The sequence below is a fragment of the Convolutriloba macropyga genome, chromosome 6, assembly GCF_964194025.1.
Source record: "Convolutriloba macropyga chromosome 6, txConMacr16.3, whole genome shotgun sequence".
NCBI classification, from domain to species: Eukaryota; Metazoa; Xenacoelomorpha; order Acoela; family Convolutidae; genus Convolutriloba; species Convolutriloba macropyga.
The window spans coordinates 73,093,389-73,117,911 of record NC_134473.1 but is presented as its reverse complement, the minus strand read 5'-3'; the positions used below and the strand labels follow the sequence as shown (position 1 = coordinate 73,117,911).

The following is a 24,523-nucleotide window of genomic DNA, read 5'->3' as shown; positions in this document are numbered from 1 at the left end:
TCTTATCATACCCTAAATCTGTAGAGGACGGTCTTTTAATAATTCCACGTCTCGACTAGGGCTGTATATTTTGTCATTCAATCCAAGCCCGGCAGTAAAAAAGATCAGGGTTAAATATATAGTTTAATCTGGAAATATGAGTAGAATTTTCCGCTGATCTGACTAAAGTTACAATCTGCTTGGACAACTATCAGACCCTTGATCATACCGTTTAGAAGCAAGATTTGATAAAATCCGAACTGTCCTCGCAAAAGCTCGCCCGAAAGTCGGGCGCGATTTGTATTTCCCTCTATAGGGATAACTAAATATGCGCTTGGTATGATTAGACAAGTAAAGTATGGTCTGGACCTCAAGTTGTCTGGACCTCAAGTTGTCTGGACCTCAAGCTGGGTATCCTTTAGGGCAACCTTGTATGATCTTGCAAGATTCTTGTAAAAAAATATTTTGTGGTGCAAGATCTTGCCCAAGATTTTGCCCAAGTCTTGCAAGATCTTGCAAGATACACTTTTTCGCAAATTGGGGGGCGGGGGGGGGGGGGCATTTTTCAATTTGACGCATGACGGCCAGGGTGTTTTGGTCTTTTGGTAATTAATAAACTGGATTTCAGAAACCCTTACTCAGTTATACAGAAATCTCCGAAGTAATTCAAACCGTATTTGAGGTGTTCATAGAAAAGGACTAAAAAAGCGAAAGCTATATACTTTTTAAGTATTCACTGCAGCTTCTGTAACATTTACAGAGCATAACAGCACTGAATTTTTGCTTATGCACGCGCTGTAATTGTAAAGCTAAAGTTATACGTATCTGTAACTATGAACGCATTTTTTAATAAAGCTGCGGTATATAATCATTAGATTAAGTTGATCAAAGAGTTCCAAATTAAGGATTGAAAAAGTCCTATTTAAATTAGTATTGAAGTGTTTTGGGTTTATTTGGTCACACTAAAATGGGTTCAAATGGCAAGGAATGGAATTACGAAGGGTTGTCTCTCATTCGTGACACGGACCCGGCTGACTTCGACTCACAGTGGCAGAAAGTAGCCGAGAACAAATTAGCCGAAGATACCAGACTGAAGAGAAGAAGTGCATCTCATAAATCTGCGAAGATGATAGCAAGGTCTCAAAGCTTAAAGTTAGTAGTTTCTATTTTGCAAAGAAACTTACCTTAAGGTTAGAGCAACTTAAACTCCTGAATAGATATGAAAATTTGCAGTGAAAATGAACATTAATTACCTTAATGAATTAGATAAGAATTTGGGCAGTGTATATATAACATCTATAGGTTATCTGACCACTAAGTTGCTGGGGGGGGGGCTATAATGGGAAAGACCGGTATCTTCTTTTTATCCAGAATTTCTAGTTTAATTAGTTCCATGACGAGGTCTTTGACTCACGACAGTCATTGAGATAGCGCAATTCAGTAATGGGCTGATTGAGGGGGAGTGAGGGGGTGGTTTCTGCGATACAGCCCGACATCGTAGTCTGGAAATTTTGTTTAAACTTACGGTTTGGATCATAACTGATTTCGAGCACCTGAGTTGGGCGCCATTTTTGTTCTGATCAAAAACAGTTTTCTCAACTCAGTTTTGTCAATACTGTTCATATATATCAAATTTGTAATAATATCGAAGCTCAGTGAATATTCTAAGATGCAAATCAAAAATCAGATTTGGATTATAAATGACATCTCAAAGATTAATTTTTATACATTATAAACCTAACTATAGCATTAAGAAAATCACATTTGATCAATTGAACAAGAACCCCCCCCCCCCAAGTTTAGTGGGTTGACATTAGCTGCACCCCGATGCAAGCTACATACCGATTTACTATGGCAGGTGTGCTATAACAGTGGGGGGTGGGGGGGGGGGGTAGAGCACAAACGGAAAAGATCATCAAGTTCTTGTTTTTATTACAGACGTTCTTCAAGTGGCAAAGTAGCTCCTGGTGAGCGTAGATCGTCAATGAGAGAATCGGGGAAGCAACGAGGAGTGTTGCTAGACACCAAGACAGGAGCAGAGAGACCTATGACTAAAGGGGATTTCACCAGACTGGCGAGAGAGGCTGCCAAATTGATGGTGTCTGTAGATGCCATGAACAGCAAAAAAGAGGACAGTTTATTTGTGGTTAGTATTGGTCTGTTTGGAACAGGTTCTTCATTTCGTTTGCTTGGATTATATAACTATCCATAATTGAGATGGCAACATCTTTTATAACATTACAGTCGGTGTCCGGACAAAACAGTCCCAGATAAAACAGTCCCCAATTGCAAAATGCTCCCAGTCCAAACATTCCCAGACAAAATAGTCCAATAAAAGCAGACAAATTAGTCCTAGACAAAATAGTTTCGAATAAATATTAAGACAATTGTAAATATAAGTAATCTACAAACAGTTAACAAACATAATCTATGATTTACGCTTCTGAATGCATTGTTTTTAATTGATATGAATTATGACTAACCAAAAAAATTGTTTCAAAATACATTATTTAGCAAAAACTATGTTGTAATCAGCTTAAAATTTGCTCAATGATATACAATCATATGAATAACTTAAGGGGTTCTTTTGTTAATTGATGTCTATACGTTTGACTCTTTATTTAGTTCGGACTATTTTGTCTGGGAATGTTTCGGCACATTTAGGGATATCGGATACTACATACCAAAAAGGTGAAATATTGTTCCGACCCTCTTGAGGGGGGAGGAACTATATACTCTGTCATACATCATAAATTAATTCAGTGCAGTAAATTTATCATACGATGTACTTAATTTATTTAGTGTACTTATTCTTGAGGTGCATGTGTATAAGTCAATGTTATTTCACATGCTAGTCTGTTGTTCCCATCTCCCATAGCGGGAAATTATTGTTCACGTTTGTTATGACTTCTGGAATACCAGTTACCTTAATTTTCATTCTCTTAGTTTTGCACTTCGCGTACAGTTGCTCAATTTAACTTATTCTTCATTAACTGTGTTTACAAATTGAGTAAAGTAAACGAATAATCCTTACGCGATTCGCTAAGCGGATTCATTTAGAAATTGTGTAAAGCGCACTCGCCGCGCAAGTAGGACATAAAACATAAACGCAACTCGCGACTCAAGAACAAGTACGCAATCTCACTTGCGTACGACATGGCGCAGCCAGCAGCTCAGAAGCGGACCCCACTTGGCATTGAGCCGTTTTGGGATAGACCTAGTGTAGACCCGCCGCTGAAATGGGAAAAGTGGCAGATGCAGGCCAAGTTAGCTCTTCTTGCGAAGGAAAATATTACAATAGACACCTTGTTGGAACCAAAACCCGAAACAGTGCAACTGCCACTTGAACCGATCTAGAGGATACGATATCAGGATCATCGGCACAATCGGAGAGGGAAAGGTTGGCGAGGAACGCTCAATCAAAAATGAACTGGGAAAATCGGTGTCAGAGACAACTGGAGATAGGAATAATGTGCGGAGACAAACCATGGGCACAGGCCGATCGAAATACTGTGTCAATGCTATACCTCAGTTTGGGCACTGAAGGACGTCGAATTGTTTGTAGCCAAAACCCACACCTCAAGATGGACAGTCTCTCAACAGCAGAACTTTGGACAATCATGGAAACAGCATTTATTCGTCAGCGCAATATCACATTTGATAGGTATGTACTTCTCACCACAAAACAGACAAGAGGAGAGTCCATCGAACATTTCTTCGGAAAATTGAAAGAAGTTTCTGAAAATTGTGAGCTCGGGAGTCAAGAAGATACCCTCATCAGAGACTTATTTATTGCAAATATGTTAGATCCGGAAATTCAACGGGAATTGTTGCGCGAAACTTTAGAACCAGCCCAAGCATTACGTTTGGCCATAAATATGGAATTAGGTCAAAGAAAACAACTACAAATTACAAACTCGCAATCTGCTCCGCAAGTTAATGCAATAATTCCTCAACGATCTTTTCGATCACCAAATCAACGGCCGACTACATCTAGCTTTACTCGATCACCAAACCAACTCTGCAGGAACTGTGGCTTAACTTGGTCAGCTAATCATAAAGTCAAGTGTATTGCGCGAGGCAAGACTTGCAATAATTGTGGCCTCCAAAACCATTTTTCGCAAGTGTGCAGGAAACCGAAGTCATCATCAAATAAATCTACCCGACCTAATGTTAACTCCGTTGAAGAAACTACAACTGACCACACGGTAAACGCTATACAAAATATGAATTATAACTTGCAATGCAAATCGGACTACGATAGCTCAGATGACAATATGGTCACTAGCATCGCAAGTAACGCAATACAGATCGAACCAAAGAACACCATCTTACAAATTGGTAATACCCACGTTGGACTTCTCATTGATTCAGGTAGTGTATGCAGTATTTTACCCGAGTCTGTTGCTTCGGAGATTGTGAAAAATTCTCCCGTTGCTCGTTGGCTGATGATAGAGCCTCCCCAGGAACTCAAAACATTTTCAAACGAACCCATAAACGTGACGGGTATGATACAGGCACCATTTGCGAGCAATGGATGGCGACTTGAAGAAGCTGAATTTGTAGTAGTATGTGACGGGCTAAAACCACTAGTGGGTAGAGATCTATTTGACGCTCTCGGAATCTCAGTAACTCAAGTCCCAAAAAATGAAGGTAGTATGGTCAACACTATCACATCTCAATGCCCATCTAAAACACGTATTGCAAAACAATTTCCTCAACTTATTACACGTATTGGTTGCTCAAAAATACACATTGTCAAATCTAAATTCCATCGAAATTTTCAGCCAAAACATCAAAAGGGTAGAAGAGTACCCATTAATTTACAAGAACGAGTAAATAATGAAAATAAAAAACTTCTTGAAGAGGGACATATAGAAAAACTGAATAACTGTTCTGACCAATATTTTATTTCACTTATTGTAATCACAGTCAAACGAGATCAAACCATAAAGTTAGCACTAGATTCTAAAACTCTTAACAAAGTAATACACAAGAACAAATATCAGATGCCAAATATTGAAACACTAATGGATTCCATATCACAAATAATAACAAACTACAAAACAGAACCAGCGGAACAAATATATTTCTCTACTATAGATCTTAAATATGCATACAGCCAACTAAACTTACACCCTGAAACTGCTAATCATTGTAATTTTAATATTGTAAGTGGTGACATGACAGGCACATATCGTTTCAAGATGGGATTTTACGGTCTTACAGACATGCCTGCCGAGTTTCAGAAGGCAATGGATTACACCTTGATTGGACTTAAAAATACATTTTGTTTCTTAGACGACATATTAATTGTTAGCAAAGGTCCAGAAGATGATCACTTCCAACTTGTATTAGGTTGTCTTAAAAAATTGGACGCAGATAACCTTCGAATTAATCTTCCTAAATGCCACTTTGCGAAACAACAAATTTCCTGGTTAGGATATAATATAACTCAATCTGGGATATCGCCACTCGAATCAAAAAAATCCTCTATTATGTCATTACAACCACCTAATACACTTGAAAAATTACGCTCATTTCTCGGCTCAGTCCACTATATTAGTAAATTTATTCCCAATTTAGCTCAACTCTGCCATCCTTTAAGAACTCTACATCGTAAGTCCACTAAATACATTTGGACTGACGCTCATACGCTACATTTTAATGCCATTAAAACTCGCATAGCAAATCATACAGAAAACATTCACTATAACCCCCAACTTGAAACACGAATCAAATGTGATGCTTCTCGCTCCGGATTGGGAGCAGCACTAGAACAACTAACAGTTGACTGTTGCAAGCCGATCTCTTTTGCATCAAGATTTTTAAACAGTAGTGAAGAACGTTATAGTATTAACGAATTAGAACTTCTTGGGGTAGTATGGTCCATAGAATATTTTAAAAATTATTTGTATGGTAAAGAATTCACTGTTATCACTGATCACCGCGCATTACTTTCCATTTTAAAAGAAAATCGATCAAATAAAAGTTACAATTGTAGGTTATCACGATGGTTTGATCGTCTTTTGCCTTATCAATTCTCAATAGAGCATCTACCTGGCGCGAAAATGGGACTAGTTGATTACATATCTCGAAATCCATATCAACCAGCAAAAAGTGTTTCCAAATATGACGAGGAATTTTTAGTTGCATCGTTATCAAGCATACATTCTGACGCTCAATTACTTCAACGAAAACACAACCTCTCAGCTAATTCACTTCACAAATTATATATTGATATTGATGGTGAAAATAAAAATTCCACCACTAATACAGAACAAGTTTTAACCATAAATTACGTAACACCAAATCCTCAAACAAAAAGTCATGATTTACTCGCCCCGCGAAACAAAAGCTCAAAATTCTGTTCAAAACAAACTTCTAATTTAGACATAAATTCCGCCCAGCGTGTACGCTTAACAAATGTTAGTTCAAATCTCGCCCCGCGAGACAATAGTTCAGAATTCTGTTCAAAACAAACTTCTAATTTAGACATAAATTCCGCCCAGCGTGTACGCTTAACAAATGTTAATTCAAATCTCGCGGCGCGAAAATACAACTCTAATGTAACTTCCCTTAAATTCAATCATCAGTATAGTACCCACGCCCCGCGCGTTTATTTAACTGATAATACTAAATCATTCGCGGATCAAAAACATAACTCATTTCTCCATTCCACTAATAGTATTAATTGTATTAGTGCACATGATCAGCGAGTACATTCAACTCAAAATGATTCCGTATTCGCACATACATATCCTACTTCAAAAGTTAACACTTCTAAATTAATTAATACCACCTCCGATCTCGCATCGCGAAGTACGCTTTTTCTTTAACAATTTAACACCCGCCAGGCATAATACTTTATTATTTACTCAAAAGACTAGAATGCATTCCTCAGATGACTCTTTTGCAAAGCAAGTTACTAAATACCCAATTCACTCTAAATTTGCGTCACATAGTCTACCATTTACAACTAATCCTGTACAAATTGAGTCTCAAATGCTTGTAAACACAAGAAAAGCGTCACTCGCTTACCAAAATACTTCCAAATTTACTCCAATAAGTCATTCTTACTTGTCAATCAAAAATCAGCCTAAAATTCCTACTTTTTTTTAGTAAGCCACACTCAAATACTTTAAATAACTCACGTGCCCAATTAACAAACAACAAACAAGTGTTTTTTGCCCAAACTCAACCTGAAATTCAGTTGTCTTCCTCTTTGTCAATTAACTTATTTGAAAAAACTCAAATCTCATCAACAATGAGTCAACAAGCTTCATCTCTCAAGGGAAAATCAATCTCCTCCCGAAAAACCAGAGCTTCGCCTCGCGTATCGTTCACAGACAATGCAACCACAAGTACGCCACGCAGATCCTCATCGCATTCAAATTTAAGCACCCCACTAACGGATAGTCCCCAAGTAATGTCTTTTGAGAGAGTGGTGGGAAAAGTATTTAGCAAGGGTCTAATTGCATCACTCACAAGCAAGGACGCAGTTCTGAAAGAGGTTCGGGACTGTATAAAACGGGGAGATAAAGAAAGACTAAAGGCCCTCAACCCGTATCTCTATAGCTATTGGCGGGACCTTCATGTGACTGGCGGGTGTGTTTGTATGGACGAGAAGGTGGCCATTCCGAATGCACTCAAAGATGCCCTCATTGACGATTTGCATGCGAGTCACCCAGGTAGCTGGGGGATGGTATGTATGGCTCAGCACTGCTGGTGGCCATACATGAATCGTGATTTGCTTGTCAAAGCAATAGAGTGCAAATCTTGCACTGCTATCTGTAAAAATTTAAAATCTGTCATTCCCGCAAAACAATTTAAAGCACATACACCATCTATAGTTCCAAACCAAGAAATACAAATAGACTTTGCAGGGCCCATTAATAATGAAAAAGAACATGAAATATACATTTTAACATGCATTGATAGATTTTCAAAATACCCTTCTGCAGAATTGGTTGACAATGCAAAGTCCTCGAATTTCATAAAATTCTTAGATAATTATATACAAATTATTTGTACAAAAAATAATGTCACACTAATACCAGCTCCGGCAAACGATCATCGTGCAATAGGTTTAGTTGAAAGACTTATTGGTACTATTAAACAACGCTTGGCATGTATAAAAGAAACAAGTAAAGAAGTAAATACGTTCACCATTAAAGGAGCATTAAAATCAATTATATACCAGCTTCGCATATGTAAACATAGAACAACTAAGCTTTCGCCATTCGAATCTCATTTTGGGCGTAAAGCCAATACACCACTTAGTAATATAAGTACTCAACCAAAATCATCTGATTTAAGTTATGAAAAAATTCTGAATCATTATTAAGAAGAAGAAACTGTAACCCCTAATGAATTGCTGCCGGAGGAACACTGGGGAAACAGCCGGAGTGACGACGAAAATGAACGCAATATGTGTAAAGCGACAAAGGAAGCCACCACTCGTGAACAGCTAGCAACTGATAATGAATCCCGTTTCCTTCGCACCACGCAAGCGCATCGTCCATTTCCACTGAACGAACACGCCGTACAGTTAAACATTGCCCGAAAGAAACATCTTCATAAAAGATCCAAGAAAAATCTGGACGGTTTGTATGAGGTGTGGGCCCCAGGATCGGTAGTACAAAAGACCGATCAATACACTTCTGTCATTCACGAGCCGGGGAAGATGGAAGTAACAGTGCTCAATAGTGATATTGCAAAACTTGGTACTCGGGAAGAATGAAAAACCAAATTAACCGAATACATAAACCGTCGAGGACCCCGCACGCACGAGAAAACAACTGAGGCTAAGATACTTAGCCACATCAAAGAGTGTACCCGCATACAAAAAGGAGACCGAAAAATGAAGCATCGCAAACGAGAAACTGGTAGCGGTGTATCCTCCAACAAAACCGACATTGCTCGCGCAATGCGAGTACGCATGCCTAAAGTACCGGACAATTTCGCTCCCCAAGTAATACCCGAAATTACAGAGGCTGCTCCCGAACAGCAAATTATAACTGGAGAAGTATTAATTGCACTCCCTCCTACAAATACTCAACAAGAAGTACTCTTATCATCTCCTTCAGTTCCAACAACAACATTACCCCATACTCTGACAAGAACATCAAAACGGACTAGAAAAAGTCCTAAATATTATGGATATGATAAAGAAAATTCATCTGGTGACTCCACTAATTCGTGTCCTCCGAACTTTGCTCCACCTCGTAGGAAGCGACGCGTAGGCGACATCGAATCGATACAACCTTCGGCTACGCGAATTGTTGATACAGCTACGCGGGTTGAACCTATCGCAAACGACTTCCCCTCGCCTATCATAGGACAGGTGTCACCGACGGACCCCCGTATACGTCCAGCAGATCACAGTTCTTCAAATGAGCTAATCATTGATGAAGAGACATGTGAAAACTCTGATTAACTAAAACTTGATACATTATTAATTATGACAAGCTATGATAACCAGTAAATATATTGTTGATACTATTTAACCGGTGAATAAGTATTACTATTAATCATATTGTTATTAAAATTTTACTTTATGCAATTTTAATTTTCATTGAAGCGGGAGAAATGTCATACATCATAAATTAATTCAATGCAGTAAATTTATCAAACGATGTACTTAATTTATTTAGTGTACTTATTCTTGAGGGGCATGTGTATAAGTCAATGTTATTTCACATGCTAGTCTGTTGTTCCCATCTCCCATAGCGGGAAAATATTGTTCACGTTTGTTATGACTTCTGGAATACCAGTTGCCTTAATTTTCATTCTCTTAGTTTTGCACTTCGCGTACAGTTGCTCAATTTAACTTATTCTTCATTAACTGTCTTTACAAATCGAGTAAAGTACAAATCTTTACAAATCGCTAAGCGGATTCATTTAGAAATTGTGTAAAGCGCACTCGCCGCGCAAGTAGGACATAAAACATAAACGCAACTCGCGACTCAAGAACAAGTACGCAATCTCACTTGCGTACGACATACTCAAATGGGTTTTTTTGTTCCGTGAATTTTCGCCGCTCGATATATTCATCGTAGAGAGTTGAGACTGGTATCATTAGAAAGCTTGTCCAGCGTAGAATATGGAATTAAAAAGAATTTTTAATTTGTGTTTTCTACAGGGAGTTATCGAGGTTTAAACTTCTGAGAAAAGAAGAGCGAATTCACGTTGTTTTTTTTCACATTTTCCGGAATTTTTGCCTAAATTTTCGTCAATTTTGCTAAAATTTGTTATAATTTTAAAGAATAGTGTCGTTGATTTTGTTTTTGAAGACGAACAAGCATTGTTGATTGTTTTGATTTAATTTTTTTGGTAAAAAAATCTGGATAAACATTTCACAATTTTGCCTCAAAAACAGCACGAAATAAGCTACTTTAGTCCACTTTGATTAAATTTGCCGACAGTACACCCCCAAACAACACTCAAACAATCTTTGTAGACTCAGAGGTGGGTTTTTTCTACTTCAGAGTCCGCTGAAAGTGCACTGTAGTTAAAACTTTGCCGTTTTTTGCTAACTTTACTCGTTGATTATCAAAAATGAAGAATTTATTTCGAGTTTTCAACTAACAAATTATCTATATCTACAATATTCGAAAAATCAATTGTTCCTAACGGACAATAAGTATTAGCAGGGCTAGTTTTGGGCCATTCTTGGACTGTTACAATCCAAAAAAGATCGGGTTGTAATCAGTCGGTCTTTTTTTTTTTTAAAAAAAGACTTTTTTTAATAACAAAGAACAGAACATATCAAATCAAAGCTGAGGAGTGATAGGTCCAACCAATTCGCTTGCTAAGTAGCTCTAAGCTAACGCATTTAGTTTTTTAATTGAAAGTTTGTGGTCGTTTCTTTTTTTAAAAATAATTGACTTTTCAATAAATAATGGCTTAATTAACTTTTCCTCTACTTTTTTCTTTATTTGTTCAACTTCCAGCTTAGTGTCAGCAAAGAAAGACTGCTTCTTCTTTCTACTGATTTAACCTTTATTCTCGGTTGCAGTTTTAAGCCTGAAGTTATTGTTTTCTGGCTTGGATACTACAAGATTTCAAATTATTGTTTGTTTTGATATTTGCCAGTTTTTCACGTTTTCTAATTTTGTCACATTATCACGTTATTGACAGCTCTCATGTCACCTTATTAGCATTCAAGCATTCAAAATAAAGCACAGTTGAACATAATAAAATTCTGAAAGATATACATCATCGTTTTAAAGGCTTCGATGCCTCTTTCTTGAAGAAATCAATTGAATTTTTTTTAATTTTGTCTCTAACTGTCATTTATACTTTGTCGTTTCGGTCGCATGAAATTTTCTGTATAGTGATTGCTTCCATTGGCTTTTCATGGAAGATTAGAAGAACCCATATTCTGATATTAGTAGATAGCTGATGGCTTTCATGACTTTGAAAACAATCGTTTTCCAAAAAAAAACTTTTTAACTTCGCAATTTTGTTCTTTTTATGTTTTTTTTGTTACCTAATCTCGTTAGTTAATTACAGGTCAAATATGAAATTATGGTTGTCAAGGGAACAAAAGGGATTGGCGTCCCAAAATCTTTTTTTTTAAAGAATTTGTTATGAACTTACTGGCTTCGACACCGGTTTTTCACAAAAAAAATGTAAATTAATTTGACTTTGTCATATTTGACGTTCTTTTTGTAGATGCAAGAAATATTCTGGATAATTGCAGGTCTCGAGGGCTTCTTTTTCATGAATAAATGACCCTATTTAAATAGCTCTTTTTGTAAATAATGCCTTTCATGACATTGAATGTAATTTTGTTTCGAAAAAAAAATTAAAAGTATTACATTATTTAGCACTTCGCTATTTTGTCTACTTGTTACCTAGTCTTATTAATGAATGGCTACGTACTACATTGAAGAAGGCGCAATCAAATATGTTTTGAGTGCCAAAATTTGGCTTGACGGTTTTGACAGCGTTTTCTGGCAAGTTTCAATTGAAATTTTGTTTGTTCTTTGTTGTTCTTTTTAGCTGCTTTAAAAAATGAATAAGGACAGGTCCTAATGCCCTTCTATAGAAGCAGTGGTAATCGTAAATTTGTGGTAATATTAAATGATTCCTAATGGTATTTATTACTTTGAAGTTAACTGTTTCAAAAAAATAATTTAATTTTTTTACTTTACTGTTTTTGTTCTTTTTTGTATAATTGTTACCAAACCTTTTTATGGACTGGTCGCATATGTTTTCTGCTGATTTATAAGTTATTTTCGTTTAGTTTTAGGTTTATTTGACGGTATGTTGACTTTGTTATTAAATTTAATTTTTAAGAGGGACATAAATTTTTTGATGTAATTAATGTTTGTTGTTGTTGTTTGATTTTGCTGTTCGTCTTGACTCGCTTTCTTAATATTGACATTTTACAGCAATCTAATGCATCAATTTTGTACTCCACTGAGTTATTTGATTTTGAGGCTATCTTATCGTTCATACAGAATTTTTTGAAAAAGACTTGGGCTTTTTTGGGATTCGCAAAAAATAATTTTTGGGTTTTTCTATCTGTTCCTCATCTGGTAGACAATTATGCCAAAATTGTGGATGGGCGGGCTCGGTACCTTATGTGCCATCGCACATTACATTGTTTGACTTAGTTAATTGATTTTATCCCCATATCGCTCCTACTTTCCTTTCATATAACTAACGAGCAACCTTCTTAGTTCCGTTACTTGACAATAAATGTTCAAATGAGGCAAAGATAAAAGCGTGAGAAAACCCATTTTGAAATTCTTTGGCCCGAGCATTAGGATTATAAAACATGTAATAACCCAGCTCGTGGTATATCAAGCTAACAAAGTTGCTACCTCAGCTGAGCTTTTTTTGCAACGGTAGCATGCCTGGACGGCGTTCTAGAGATAGTAGGTTTGAGTCCTCTAAGCTCTTCATTCTTAAGTAGTATATGAAGTTACTAATAACACAGTTGGGTCGTTACAAACACATACATAATCGAGTGAACCTACAAGCATTTTCAATGTGCCAGTAGCTAAATAGCAATGGTAAACAATGGTATAGATAAAAAGTAACTGCTAGTCCTGTCTCTCTTTATTGGCACTAAAAGCCTTAAAGCCCAGAAACATGCATTACGCAAATTAAAATGAAAATGAAAACTTGACGACTGAAAAGAAAAAAAACTTCTAGAGAGGCGGGGTGGGAGATTATTTTTGACTATAATTACGCACCCTCTGTCATCTAAGGAAAAGTAGTGACAAAGTTGTCGCGTTGTTCGAACAAAATTTTCTACATAAGCATTTTCTGTACAGCTCTGTACGGCTCATGATAGGTACAGCTTGGTGTGTACGAGTCCAGACTAAGAAACCTTGTCTGGATTTAAGTTTTGGAGTGTTTTGGAACATATTCCCGGAACAATTTCATAAATCAAATAATAGTTCAACTAATTCGAATCCCATTTCTTGGCTCCAGGTAATCAGCAGGCCATTAAAAAATCTGTGGGGACAGGGAGCTGAAAAATTTTTTTTATGACTTATAAGATTTGCCTCGAAAGAACTAACGTTTGACAAAGTCTGACGAAAATTGTCAAATCGGTGCTTAACGAAAAAATCACTAAGAACAAGCTAATGTCTGCCAGTAAACGAGCCAATTTGACCAAATTATGCACGACAGCCCTATCTTTAGAAAAATCCTTTGAAATCCCTAGAAAAAATTATGAAAACACAAGAAAAAGCAAAAACTAAAAAAAAAACGAGCTGAAGTCTCGAAATTTCACCGGAGATTTTAAGTTGGATCATTTTCAAATTGCTCTAAATTAAATTTAATAAAACTATCTCTCTATTTTATGCCTCCGCATATTGAAAGACCATCTTCAACCAAAAAGTTGAAAGAAAAGACGGTGCTGGGCCCAAATGGTCCACAAAAAGAGCCTAGCTCAACTATATAGAAAAACTAGACTTTAGATCGGACCAAAATTCACGTCATCCTAGTCGAGTTCTGGGCTTTTGAAAAAACTTTGACCAATTTTATGCATAAAAAGAGAGCCCTTAACCCATCTTTGGTATGAAGAAAAATTGGTTTTACCCATTAACTAGTATTCGATTTTCGCCGGGACTAAAGTACTGCCCTCGATTGTGGCTCGACAATAGTTGAGTTCTCGACTTTTGCTCAATCTAAATTTTTGTGTTCGATCTTTCACCTATTATCAAATACAAGTGAAAATCCATTGTTTTTCATATAATATAATCAGCGTCTTGTTTGCCATTTCAACTGTTCATTGTACCGGAAACCTACGCAAAATTTTTTTTTGTAAAACCTTACTCATATCAAGATATTTTGATATTTTTAATAGGAATTCCAGAATTGCAAAAACAAAATTACGGGATTTCTTTTGCCACCACCTGCCACCTTAATGAATTTACAAAAATAGACACAGTTTTTGTAAATTCGTGAAAAAAAAAATTTGCCTCGACCTATTTTTTTTTTCATGAAAAAAATTATTTCAATTCAGAGTTATGAAAACTTTGCCACCCAATGTATGTCACCTTGAAAAATGATTCACCTAATGAGCAAGGATAATCATAGTTGATGACTTTTCGATGTCTCACCCAGAACAGGAGAAAAACCTCAAAATATTTTTCGCAGAAGGTAGCGAGAGAGAGTTCATTGTTGATTCGAACTGAATTAATAATGAAAACAATGATCAGCTGTGAACCAAGATTTAATTAATTTACATCGTCATCAAAACACGTTATAAAATCGGCGGTAGGAGTTATGAAAAATTTGACTTAACTTAAGCTTGGCATATGGAAAGAATTTGATTCAGCTTTAATTAAGGTCCGCGAACATGTAATTATGATCAGTCAATATTTACCCCCTGCTCCAATTATTAAGTTTTTTTGTAGAGTTGAGGCCTCCGGCCACAGCAGTCATTTAAAAAAACCCGGGTCATCGATCATAGAACTTTCTTGGATTTCGTACTAGGTCATATATGACTCTTAGTAATCTTACTAGGTCATATATGATTTGTATGATTTCTTGATAGTCATACAAGGATCATACAAAAAATTAAACCTTCATTCATTTTTATTGCATTGTAGGGTTGTAAGAAATGGATAGTAGCAGTGTACACTGAAAGGATGATGGGAATGAACTCTGGCTTCAAATTCTACATCAGACTTCATGGACAGCGTAGAAGCAGCAAGTTGATTGAGTTAGCACGCTCAGAGACAAACAAGTTCAAGTTCCAAAGCCAGCAGGTGAGATTTTTCAAATTATTTGTGAAGTTTCTTGAAGATTGGAAAATTTTTCCAACCTGTAAATTGGGGCAATAAACGGTAAACCCATGTTTTTTTGTTTGAATTTGATTTTGATAATAGAAAAAACAAGTATTACCAGCAAGTATATATACTTGAAAAAAAGAAGATAAATTTACTTCAACGGAATAAAGGTATTTGACTGTGTTAAGGTAAGTTTAAGATTAACCGTTAGTTTAAATTTACCTTAATTTGAGTGCAGGCAAATAATTACTTTAAACTTTCATTGTAACCATTGATGTGCATAAATACAAAAATAAGCATGTTAACTGCGTTTATTACATGTTAATTAACAATTTTTTTGACGTGTATTGCTCGATATAACATCTTAATAAAAAATAGCAGTATTATAAAGCAAAATTCAACAGCAAAATTTTCGTGAGGTTTACAATTCTGAAATTGCAATTTCGATTTTGCATTTTTTCAAATTGTTAAAGAAAACATTGAAAATGCGTAAGATAGAGCTGAAATTGTGTCCGATAAGTGCTAAAAGTACTGAAAATTATGTAAAAAACGCGCTGACAGCCGCTGAAGAAAAAATTTTCATTGGATAAATGTATGATAACAATTATCCTTCTAATTTATCGAAAATGCTGAAATTATTCAAGAAATGTGTTTAAAATTCAGCACATTAAGCGAATAGTTATATATAGCATGTGTATACATCATATGTATACCCGTGACTCGGTCAACATATATTAACTATCGTAATAATTGGACTTCACATTCAGTGTTTTCCAAAGTTAGTCTATTAGAAAGTTAAGCCTACTTCGCGCGATAAATTAAGTGGCATTCTCGACAGAGCCTTTAAGGTTGTAAAAAAGGCCGATATCCGCGATCTATAACATTTAGCGACAAAGAAAGTGTCAACGATGATTTGATACATTTGAGACATGAATATTCATATTTTCTCTGGAGCTATAATTAACTCGACCAAAATCCGAACAGTCAAAAGAATGAATTTATAGTTCTTGCTTTGTTCAGTTTGAAGTCTTGATAAAGCAGAAACAATTTGACTTAAACTGTCCCCTCCTTCCCCGCACTCCTATAGTATTTTGCACCCTCATAATGGTATATAGAAACTGTAGTGGATAAATCCACCGCTTATTAGGCTATACAATCCGGCGCTAGTGAAAATGGCAGTTGTATCAAAACATAGAAAATTAATTGCTGGCCAATCACAATTGAGAAAATGAGAGTATTGTTTTCTGATTGGCTGATTGCTCAACGAATTCTCCATTTTTTAAAATATGATATGAATGTTAACAAGGTTTATTTCCCCATGTTTTAAAGTATGAAATTCCCCATGTTTTTTAAAATATGATATGAAGGTTTATTTCCGGGGGTTTTTTTTCGTGGGGGTTTCTTTCCGCAACCGCCCCAAACACCCCGAAAAGTGTTCCACCATTTTGTTCGCAGTGAATTTTGGCATAAGGCCATTGTCGTTTATCAAATACCCAAAGAGCGCTTTCGTTGGTTGCTGTTTTGTCACAGCCTACGCAATTTGACCTCTCGACCTCTTTATTGTTGCCGTCTAGACAATCTCGAATCATGAACTTATTCCACAAAAGAATGTTTCCATCGCTCACTTCATAAGCCGGGTTCCAATTCCCCCAGTGGAACTCGTGAGAACGAACTAGGCATCCAGATCTTGAATACCCGGGTCGAGGTGTCAACGCTAAAAATTGCTTTAAAATGTAAGATTTGCGGTGAATACGGTGAAAAGATGTAAGAATTGCAATTTTTAGCGTTGAATGCGATGAAAACATAAGTCACTGATTAGAATCGCAAATCTTACAAAAATTCACCGCTAATTTTACCAAATATCTTCACAGTAGAAAACGTTGCAAAAAAGATGTAGTAATGACCGTGAATGCGTTGAAAGTGGTGAAAATAACAATACACCAAAAGAATCGAAAATCTTACAATTACTCATTACTAAATTTACCAAATATCATCACCGCAAAAAATACGGCAAAAAAATAAGAATAGTGGTGAATGAGTTGAGAGCCGTGAAAACAAAATTCACCGCTAAAAACCGCAAACCACTTATAGTTTCACCGATAAGTGGGCACCTAGGCCAAGTATTTTTGAAGAGTATGCGTGATTTTTTAAAAAAAATTCATTTGGTAGAAAACCAAGCCAAAATTGTGGATAATAAGAACATTATGTACAAACGCACATTACCGAGTCTCCTTGTTATTAATTATTGTTACTGCAACCAGCAGACCAATTGAAGATTTTTAAATTTTCACAGAATTCTTTTAGTAAAAAAACCAATATAGTCCAAAAAAGGTACTTTGTTGCAGCCTCTGCGCCAGATGAGATCGAAATTAATATAACTTCAAATTCAAAAAATTTCTCTATAAAAATTAGGTATTCATCCGTTTTCAGATACATATTAGCAAATATCATTTTTCAATGATAGTGTAGTTTAATTGGAACAAAGAGTTGCCCAAATCAGTTCACACTCAAAGTCAGAGTTCCCCTACACGTGGTAAGTCTAAAACATGGAGTTTTTTCAGTTAGTTTCTCTGGAAAAAAGTTGTTTTTTCGCCTGTGAAATTGGAGAGAAAAAACTTCAAATCTAAAACCGCAAATCTCACGTAAATTTACTAAAACTTCGAACCTCACGTAAATTTACTGCTAGAAATCACAGTAGTTTTTTTGCGGAGAAAAATTACTTTTTTAGCGGTGAATTTTTATTTTCAGCGCTTCCCATTGGTAGCGGTGAATTATTTTTTTTATCGCTTAGGTGAAATTCACCGCTAAACCACTAATCTTACAAACTTTCACCGCATTATTTCCCATAACGTTGAATCTGATTTAAATTCATAGGAAATGTTATAGAAATAAGTGAATGATTGCGTAGTGGAAAACGAAATTGTTGACATGTAGGAGCTGAGAGTTTCGAACCCTGTACGTCAAATTTTTTTTTGTAAGAATTCAGGTGACTGCAGTGAAAATAAAAATGTCACTGCTAACAACCGCAAATCGTACAAAAGTTCACCGCTAAGAACCGCAACTCTTACAAAGATTCATGGCTAGAAACCGCAAATCTTACAAAAATTCACCACTATAAACCGCTAATCTTACAATATTACCGCTTTCACCGCATTCTTTGCTCTAAGATGCGGGCGCTTACAGTGAAAATTTTTTTCACCGCATTTCTTACATTATTTTTTCGACAAAACCTCGACCCACCCGGGTCGAGGTGTCACCGCTAAAAACCGCTAAAAGATGTAAGATTTGCGATGAATTTGAGTAAAAGTGTAAGATTTGCGTTCAATGCGATGAATGCGGTGAAAAAAAAACTTTTAAGCGGTGAAAAAATTTTTTTCAGCGCTTAAGCGGTGAAAGAAAATTTTTCACCGCTACAAGCAGGATGCGGTGAAAAAAAATTTTTCACCGCTACCACCAGATTGCGGTGAAAAAAAATTTTTCACCGCTACCAGCAGAATGCGGTGAAAAAAAATTTTTCACCGCTAAAATCGCAAATCTTACAAAAATTTACCGCTATAATTTCAACGCTTATCTTATATTCACAGGAAATATCATTGAAGTAAGTGACAGATGCCGCAGTGGATTACTCATGGTCACACGCATGAGGTAGAGGTTCGAACCCTTGTACGGCAGTTTCTTTTTTGTAAGAATTCCGGTGAATGCGGTGAAAAAAAATTTTTCACCGCAAAATTCAACGCTATTCTTACAAAAATTCACCGCTTTCAGCGCATTCAACGCTAAAAGATGCGGGCGCTTTGCGGTGAAAAAGTTTTTTTTCACCGCTATTCACCGCTAATCTTACATTATTTTTTGTCAAAACCTCGACCCGGGCGGGTAAGGTTCACTTTCAGGATTGAATTGTACACAATCATCGGGTGTTCCTGAATACTCGCACCGCTCACTATTTTCCCACGCACTTTGTTAATATCTCCAGCTGCCGCGTAGTTTAGCTGGCAAACTTTTCCTCCGCAAAAATTGAAAGACTGGCATTTGTACGTCGTCCCGTGACAAAAATTTGCACACTGTTTTAAGTCTGTGGCCCACAGAGAGGAAATGATGTAGCCTTTCAGTTCTGTTTTGCTTCTCACATTATTAAAAATGGACAATCTCGTCCGCAACTGACAGTAAATAGCTGCATTTAACGTTTGCAGGGCCTGAAAAACGGCGAAACAAATGATAATTTTGAGAGCCGAATTGATAGTAATCATTTCTGCCCTTCTTTTTACTGCACACATCCACGTACAAAAACGTTAGTTACATAACGTGTGCGCGAACTGTCAATGGAAACGCTTTTCAATAGCTTTTCAAATTTAGTCGACATTATTTTAAGAACAGATCACACTTGTTAGTTTTAAAATATTAGATTGATTATAACGGATACTTTAATTTGTATCAAATCAATCAACCAACTGTGTAGAATTAGAAAATTATTTCCGCTTCTGCGCGCAAATGGAAACCTGTGTAATTAATTTGGTAGTATTCAGCGTCGGAAAACATTTGTTACGTAATAATTTTTAGGGCCTCCGAGAGCAGACACCTGGTAACTCTTGGAAACTTGAATAACTGGTAACTGCTTGTTGAAATCTGCCAGAGATTCCCATCTAATTATGATGATCACTTCTGAGATCTATCTCAGATAAAAGCTGGAAACCTTTCCTGTGAGGATTTTGTAGAGACATCAAAAAATTTGAAAGTTCAAACGGTTGAAAACCTACAAAACCAGAGGAGAAATTACCTGATGAATTCTGATGTCAAGTTAAAAATAATGGTGTAAAACCAACCTCTTTTCTAAATCTAACTATGGAAAATAGGTTGGTTTTATCTCAGAAAGTCATATCTAAATTTCTGTCTCGCAAAAAAGATTGACTGTTACAGCCATTGACCTCCTCCAAATTATCAACTCAACCTAAACTAGAGGATTATGACCATCATAATGAAAAAGTAACCTAATTTAGAAAAAGCGTCCACCAAAAGAGGACCCAAAATTTCACCTGCCAACCAAGTAAAATAGTTCGAGTTAATTTAAATTTTCTCAAAATTTTGCATAGATAATTGCAAAAAGCACTAGCTCAATTTTTGAGCATTTTCAGAACCAATATTTTAATTCAATTTCCTCTTGGTAATTTTTTTATCATACGTGCTATAGAGATCACTACATTTCCTTTTGATTTTGAGCGCAAACATTTCCTTGTTTCTGGTTTACCTTTCTGTTTCTGATAAGTATTAACTAATTGATATTCTAAATGCTTCTTATGCTCTGTAAATAACTATCTCTCTTTTGTCAAAAATGAACCTTTTTATTGTATTTCATTTAAATTGATACAAAACGTCAAAACAATTTTTTTGATCAGACGTAGTTGTTGACAGAGGACAGCTTGAGACACATCGTAGGAGTTTGAAATCTCAAATCACGTTAAAATTTTAAAAGTTTCGTTCTGATTTCGTGCGCAAAATTATGCTTTGCTCCTTGTATATGCGTTTTTGTTTCTAGTGTGTATGAGTTAGTCGATATTTTAGAGAATGATAGTTATTGATAATTTTATTACTGAATTATGCCTTTCAAAACTATACCTGTTAGAATGAGTTCTAATTCTTCGATTCCTATGAAGAATCTGATAAACGCAATACTTTGCAACCCATCGAGTTATCGAATAACAAATAAAAAAAGTTGATTGGAAAATAGAAAACTACATAAAAAATCTGGATATTAAAGAGAAAAAGCGCCTCTATTTGGCTAAAAAACCCATTTTTCTCAAACTTTAGCTAGTTTTTCCTAATGTCTATGAAGTATTCAAAACCTTCAGATAAAGTCATTAAAAAAAATGCCCCATTGCTGAAGAGTGCAGTTGAACTGATTCGCCTCAACTATGGATGATCTCGGTTAACTGGCAAAACCTAGCAAATTGAAATACATTCCTCAAGAGTTTCTCAAAGAACGGCTTATCGCAAAATCTAGCAAGTTATTGAAAATTTTGTTCGGGGGAGCTTTAAAAGAATCATAAATAACAACTAATTTGTTTAAATTCTATTATTAGATGTAAATATATAAGAAAAAATTGACTTGTATATAAAGCTTTATTAACAATATTTTTGAAAAAATTGTAATGATTTTACAAATGTTCCTTTAATATATAAATTTGCATTTAAGTTTCAACTCCGACGTTGTAAATAATTTGGGAACTTTTTCAAAAATCTATGATCCATTTAATAATTTATACAGAAAATGCAAAAAAAATCCCCAGACAAAATCACAACCATCATGATGAAAAAGTAACTTAATTTAGAAAAAGCGTCCACCAAAAGAGGACCCAAAATTTCACCTGTCAACCAAGTAAAATAGTTCGAGTTAATTTAAATTTTCTCAAAATTTTGCATGGATAATTGCAAAAAGCACTAGCTCAATTTTTGAGCATTTTCAGAACCAATATTTTAATTCAATTTCCTCTTGGTAATTTTTTATCATACGTGCTATAGAGATCACTACATTTCCTTTTGATTTTGAGCGCAAACTTTTCCTTGTTTCCGATTTACCTATCTGTTTCTGATAAGTATTATCTAATTGATATTCTCAACACCTCTTATGCTCTGTAAATAACTATCTTTCTTGTGTCAAAAACGCACCTTTTTATTGTATTTCAATTGAATTAGTACAAAACTTCAAAACAAATTTTTTGATCAGACGTAGTTGTTGACAGAGGACAGCTTGAGACAGATCGTAGGAGGTTGAAAACTCAAATCACGTTTAAACGTTTATTTAAACTTTTGATAGTTTCGTTTTTATTTTGTGCACAAAATTATGCTTTGCTCCTTGTATATGCGTTTTTGTTTCTAGTGTGTATGAGTTAGTCGATATTTTAGAAAATGAGACTTATTGATAATTTTATTACTGAAGTATGCCTTTCAAAACTATACCTGATAGAATGAGCTCTAATTCTTCGATTCATATGAAGAATCTGATAAACGCAAAACTTTGCAACTGATCGTGTTATCGAATAACAAACAAAAAAGTTAATTGGAAAATAGCAAACTATATAAATAATCAGGATATTAAAGCGAAAAACGCCTCTATTTGGCTAAAAAACCCTTTTTTCCCAAAATTTAGATTGTTTTTCCTAATGTTTATGAAGTATTCAAAACCTTCAGATAGAAGTCAGTAGAAAACATGCTCCATTACTGAAGAATGCAATTGAACTGATTCGCCTCAACTATGGATGATCTCGGTTAAATGGCAAAACCTAGCAAATTGAAATACATTCCTCAAGAGTTAGTCAAAGAACGGCTTATTGCAACGGCTTTGGGGGAGCTTTAAAAGAATCATAAAAACAACTAATTTGTTTAAATTTTAATATGGGATGTAAATATATAAAAAAACAAATGCTTTGTATATAAAGTTTTATGGACAATTTTTGGAAAAATTGTAATGATTTTACAAATTTTCCATTAATATATAAATTTCCATTTATGTTTCAACTCCGACGTTGCAAACAATTTGGGACCTTTTTCAAAAATTTGTGATCCATTTAATAATTTATACAAAAATGCAAAAAAATCCCCAGACAATATCCCAACCAACTATTTGTCACAAAAACAATTATCGAAGCAGTGCAAATTCGAAATAATGGCCCACTATATTCGAAACAGAGAATGTTTTTGTTTTTTTTTTAATATTCATTTTTGAAAATATTTCCTGTAGGAAACGAGGATAACAGGCACAGCCGTTTATTTATGGTTTTCACTATAAGGGCAGGTTTTCGAACCAAAACCGAAAAAGGCGCGTTTTCACCTTTTTTCGTAAAATAGCTCACCTCTTCTTTTCCCATTTTTATAGGCTGGATTTTTGTTACGTCACCAGTAGCGCCAATTCTAATGATCATTTTTGAGTCTCTTCGGCAAATTTTTTAGAGCTCCAATAAAACAAATATTGACGTTTGCCTGAAGAGCACTAAAATTAAATCAAAGACCAATAAGTTACAGCTGGTGGTTGTCGAAACTGACATTTTTGAGTGGAGTAGTCTGGACAAGATTTTCTAAATTGAACTTCCAAGAGTTGGATAAACGTTTACTTAGTCCATTTGGTATTTCTTTCAAAACAAAAGTTCTAGTGGTTAACATTGGTTCACAATTGAAGTTCACATGGCCTAATTGACCTTGTAGGGTCCAAAATTGAAAAAATTGGTGTTTTCCATTATTTCCCACCTAACTAAACTATAAACCCACAATAATGGTATAAATACAGTAACTGGCGGTATGTGTTACATGCCCAGGATCCTTTTCGTTTGTGCCCCCCCCCCCAGTACGCTATGCTCCCCCCCCCCCCCCGTTACAGAGCACGTGCCATTACATAGTAAATCAGTATGTAAAAATTATGGCACGTTCGTCTGGGGGTTGCAAGTATTATGCGCCCGCTAAGCTGGGGGGGGGGGGGGCGCAAACGGAAAAGATCCCATGCCCAGTAAGCTCGGGGAGAGGATGTTATAATCGGCCAGACCTCAAAATACGACTCAGAAGAACGTGAACGATTATAAATTGCACGTGGGTTGAAAAAGATTTCGGATCTATTCTGTCCCCCCCCCCCAGTGTTTTTTATGACCCCCAGTTACAGTTGTTATATAGCACGTTACTACGTAAGAAAATAGCACGTGTGCCTGGGGGTCATAAAAAATTTATGCTCACTAAGCTGGGGGGGGGGGGCAGCATCAAACTGGACGTCTTCTTCAATTGTCTTTAACTTCTCTGATTCATATTAAACAGGGAGGCTGATATGAATCTTTGTGGAACAGAAAGTTCCAAAACAACACAATAAGAGAAAAATGCAAAATGCTGCCCCAGTTGAGGTCCTTGGTCCAAATGGCCCGTTCCATTCAGACCTCTTTCCTCTTTTCCTATGATCAATACTTTGAGTTGTTCAAAGGTTCTGTTGGTTCATGTCCTCGTTTGAAAGTCCTTTTGAAACGACCAATCCTGACAAATCGGACAAAATCCACATCTGTCCGATCTGTGTATCTCTTGTTCGCTTTTCCTTTGTTAATACATTGAAAATGGAACAAGGTTACGAAAAGCAGATTATTTCGCAAATTTAGGCGTAACTGAAGGGAATTGCGCAACCCGCGTTTGCAAAAGTGTCCAAATTTTGACCAGGGAATTTAGATGGAAACTTCTTATCCAATTTTTTTACGCGCTGTCAGTGATTTTCTTGCACGATTTACGTATCTGTTTTTCGCAATAAGCGTAACTCCTGTTCTGAA

General features: G+C 35.8%; 2 protein-coding genes across 2 annotated transcripts in view; one reads left to right on the top strand and one right to left on the bottom strand.

Moving 5' to 3' along the window:
- LOC142340601 (uncharacterized) overlaps positions 1-24,523 on the bottom strand; it is a 121,715-nt gene that overhangs the window by 95,299 nt on the left and 1,893 nt on the right. The window lies entirely within an intron of this gene.
- Positions 753-20,228, top strand: LOC142340643 (uncharacterized). The gene is made up of 4 exons (XM_075391334.1): positions 753-1,131; positions 1,918-2,125; positions 15,060-15,218; positions 20,154-20,228. Exons 1-4 carry the CDS (start codon positions 947-949, stop codon positions 20,226-20,228), a joined length of 627 nt encoding a protein of 208 aa, XP_075247449.1. The 5' UTR covers positions 753-946.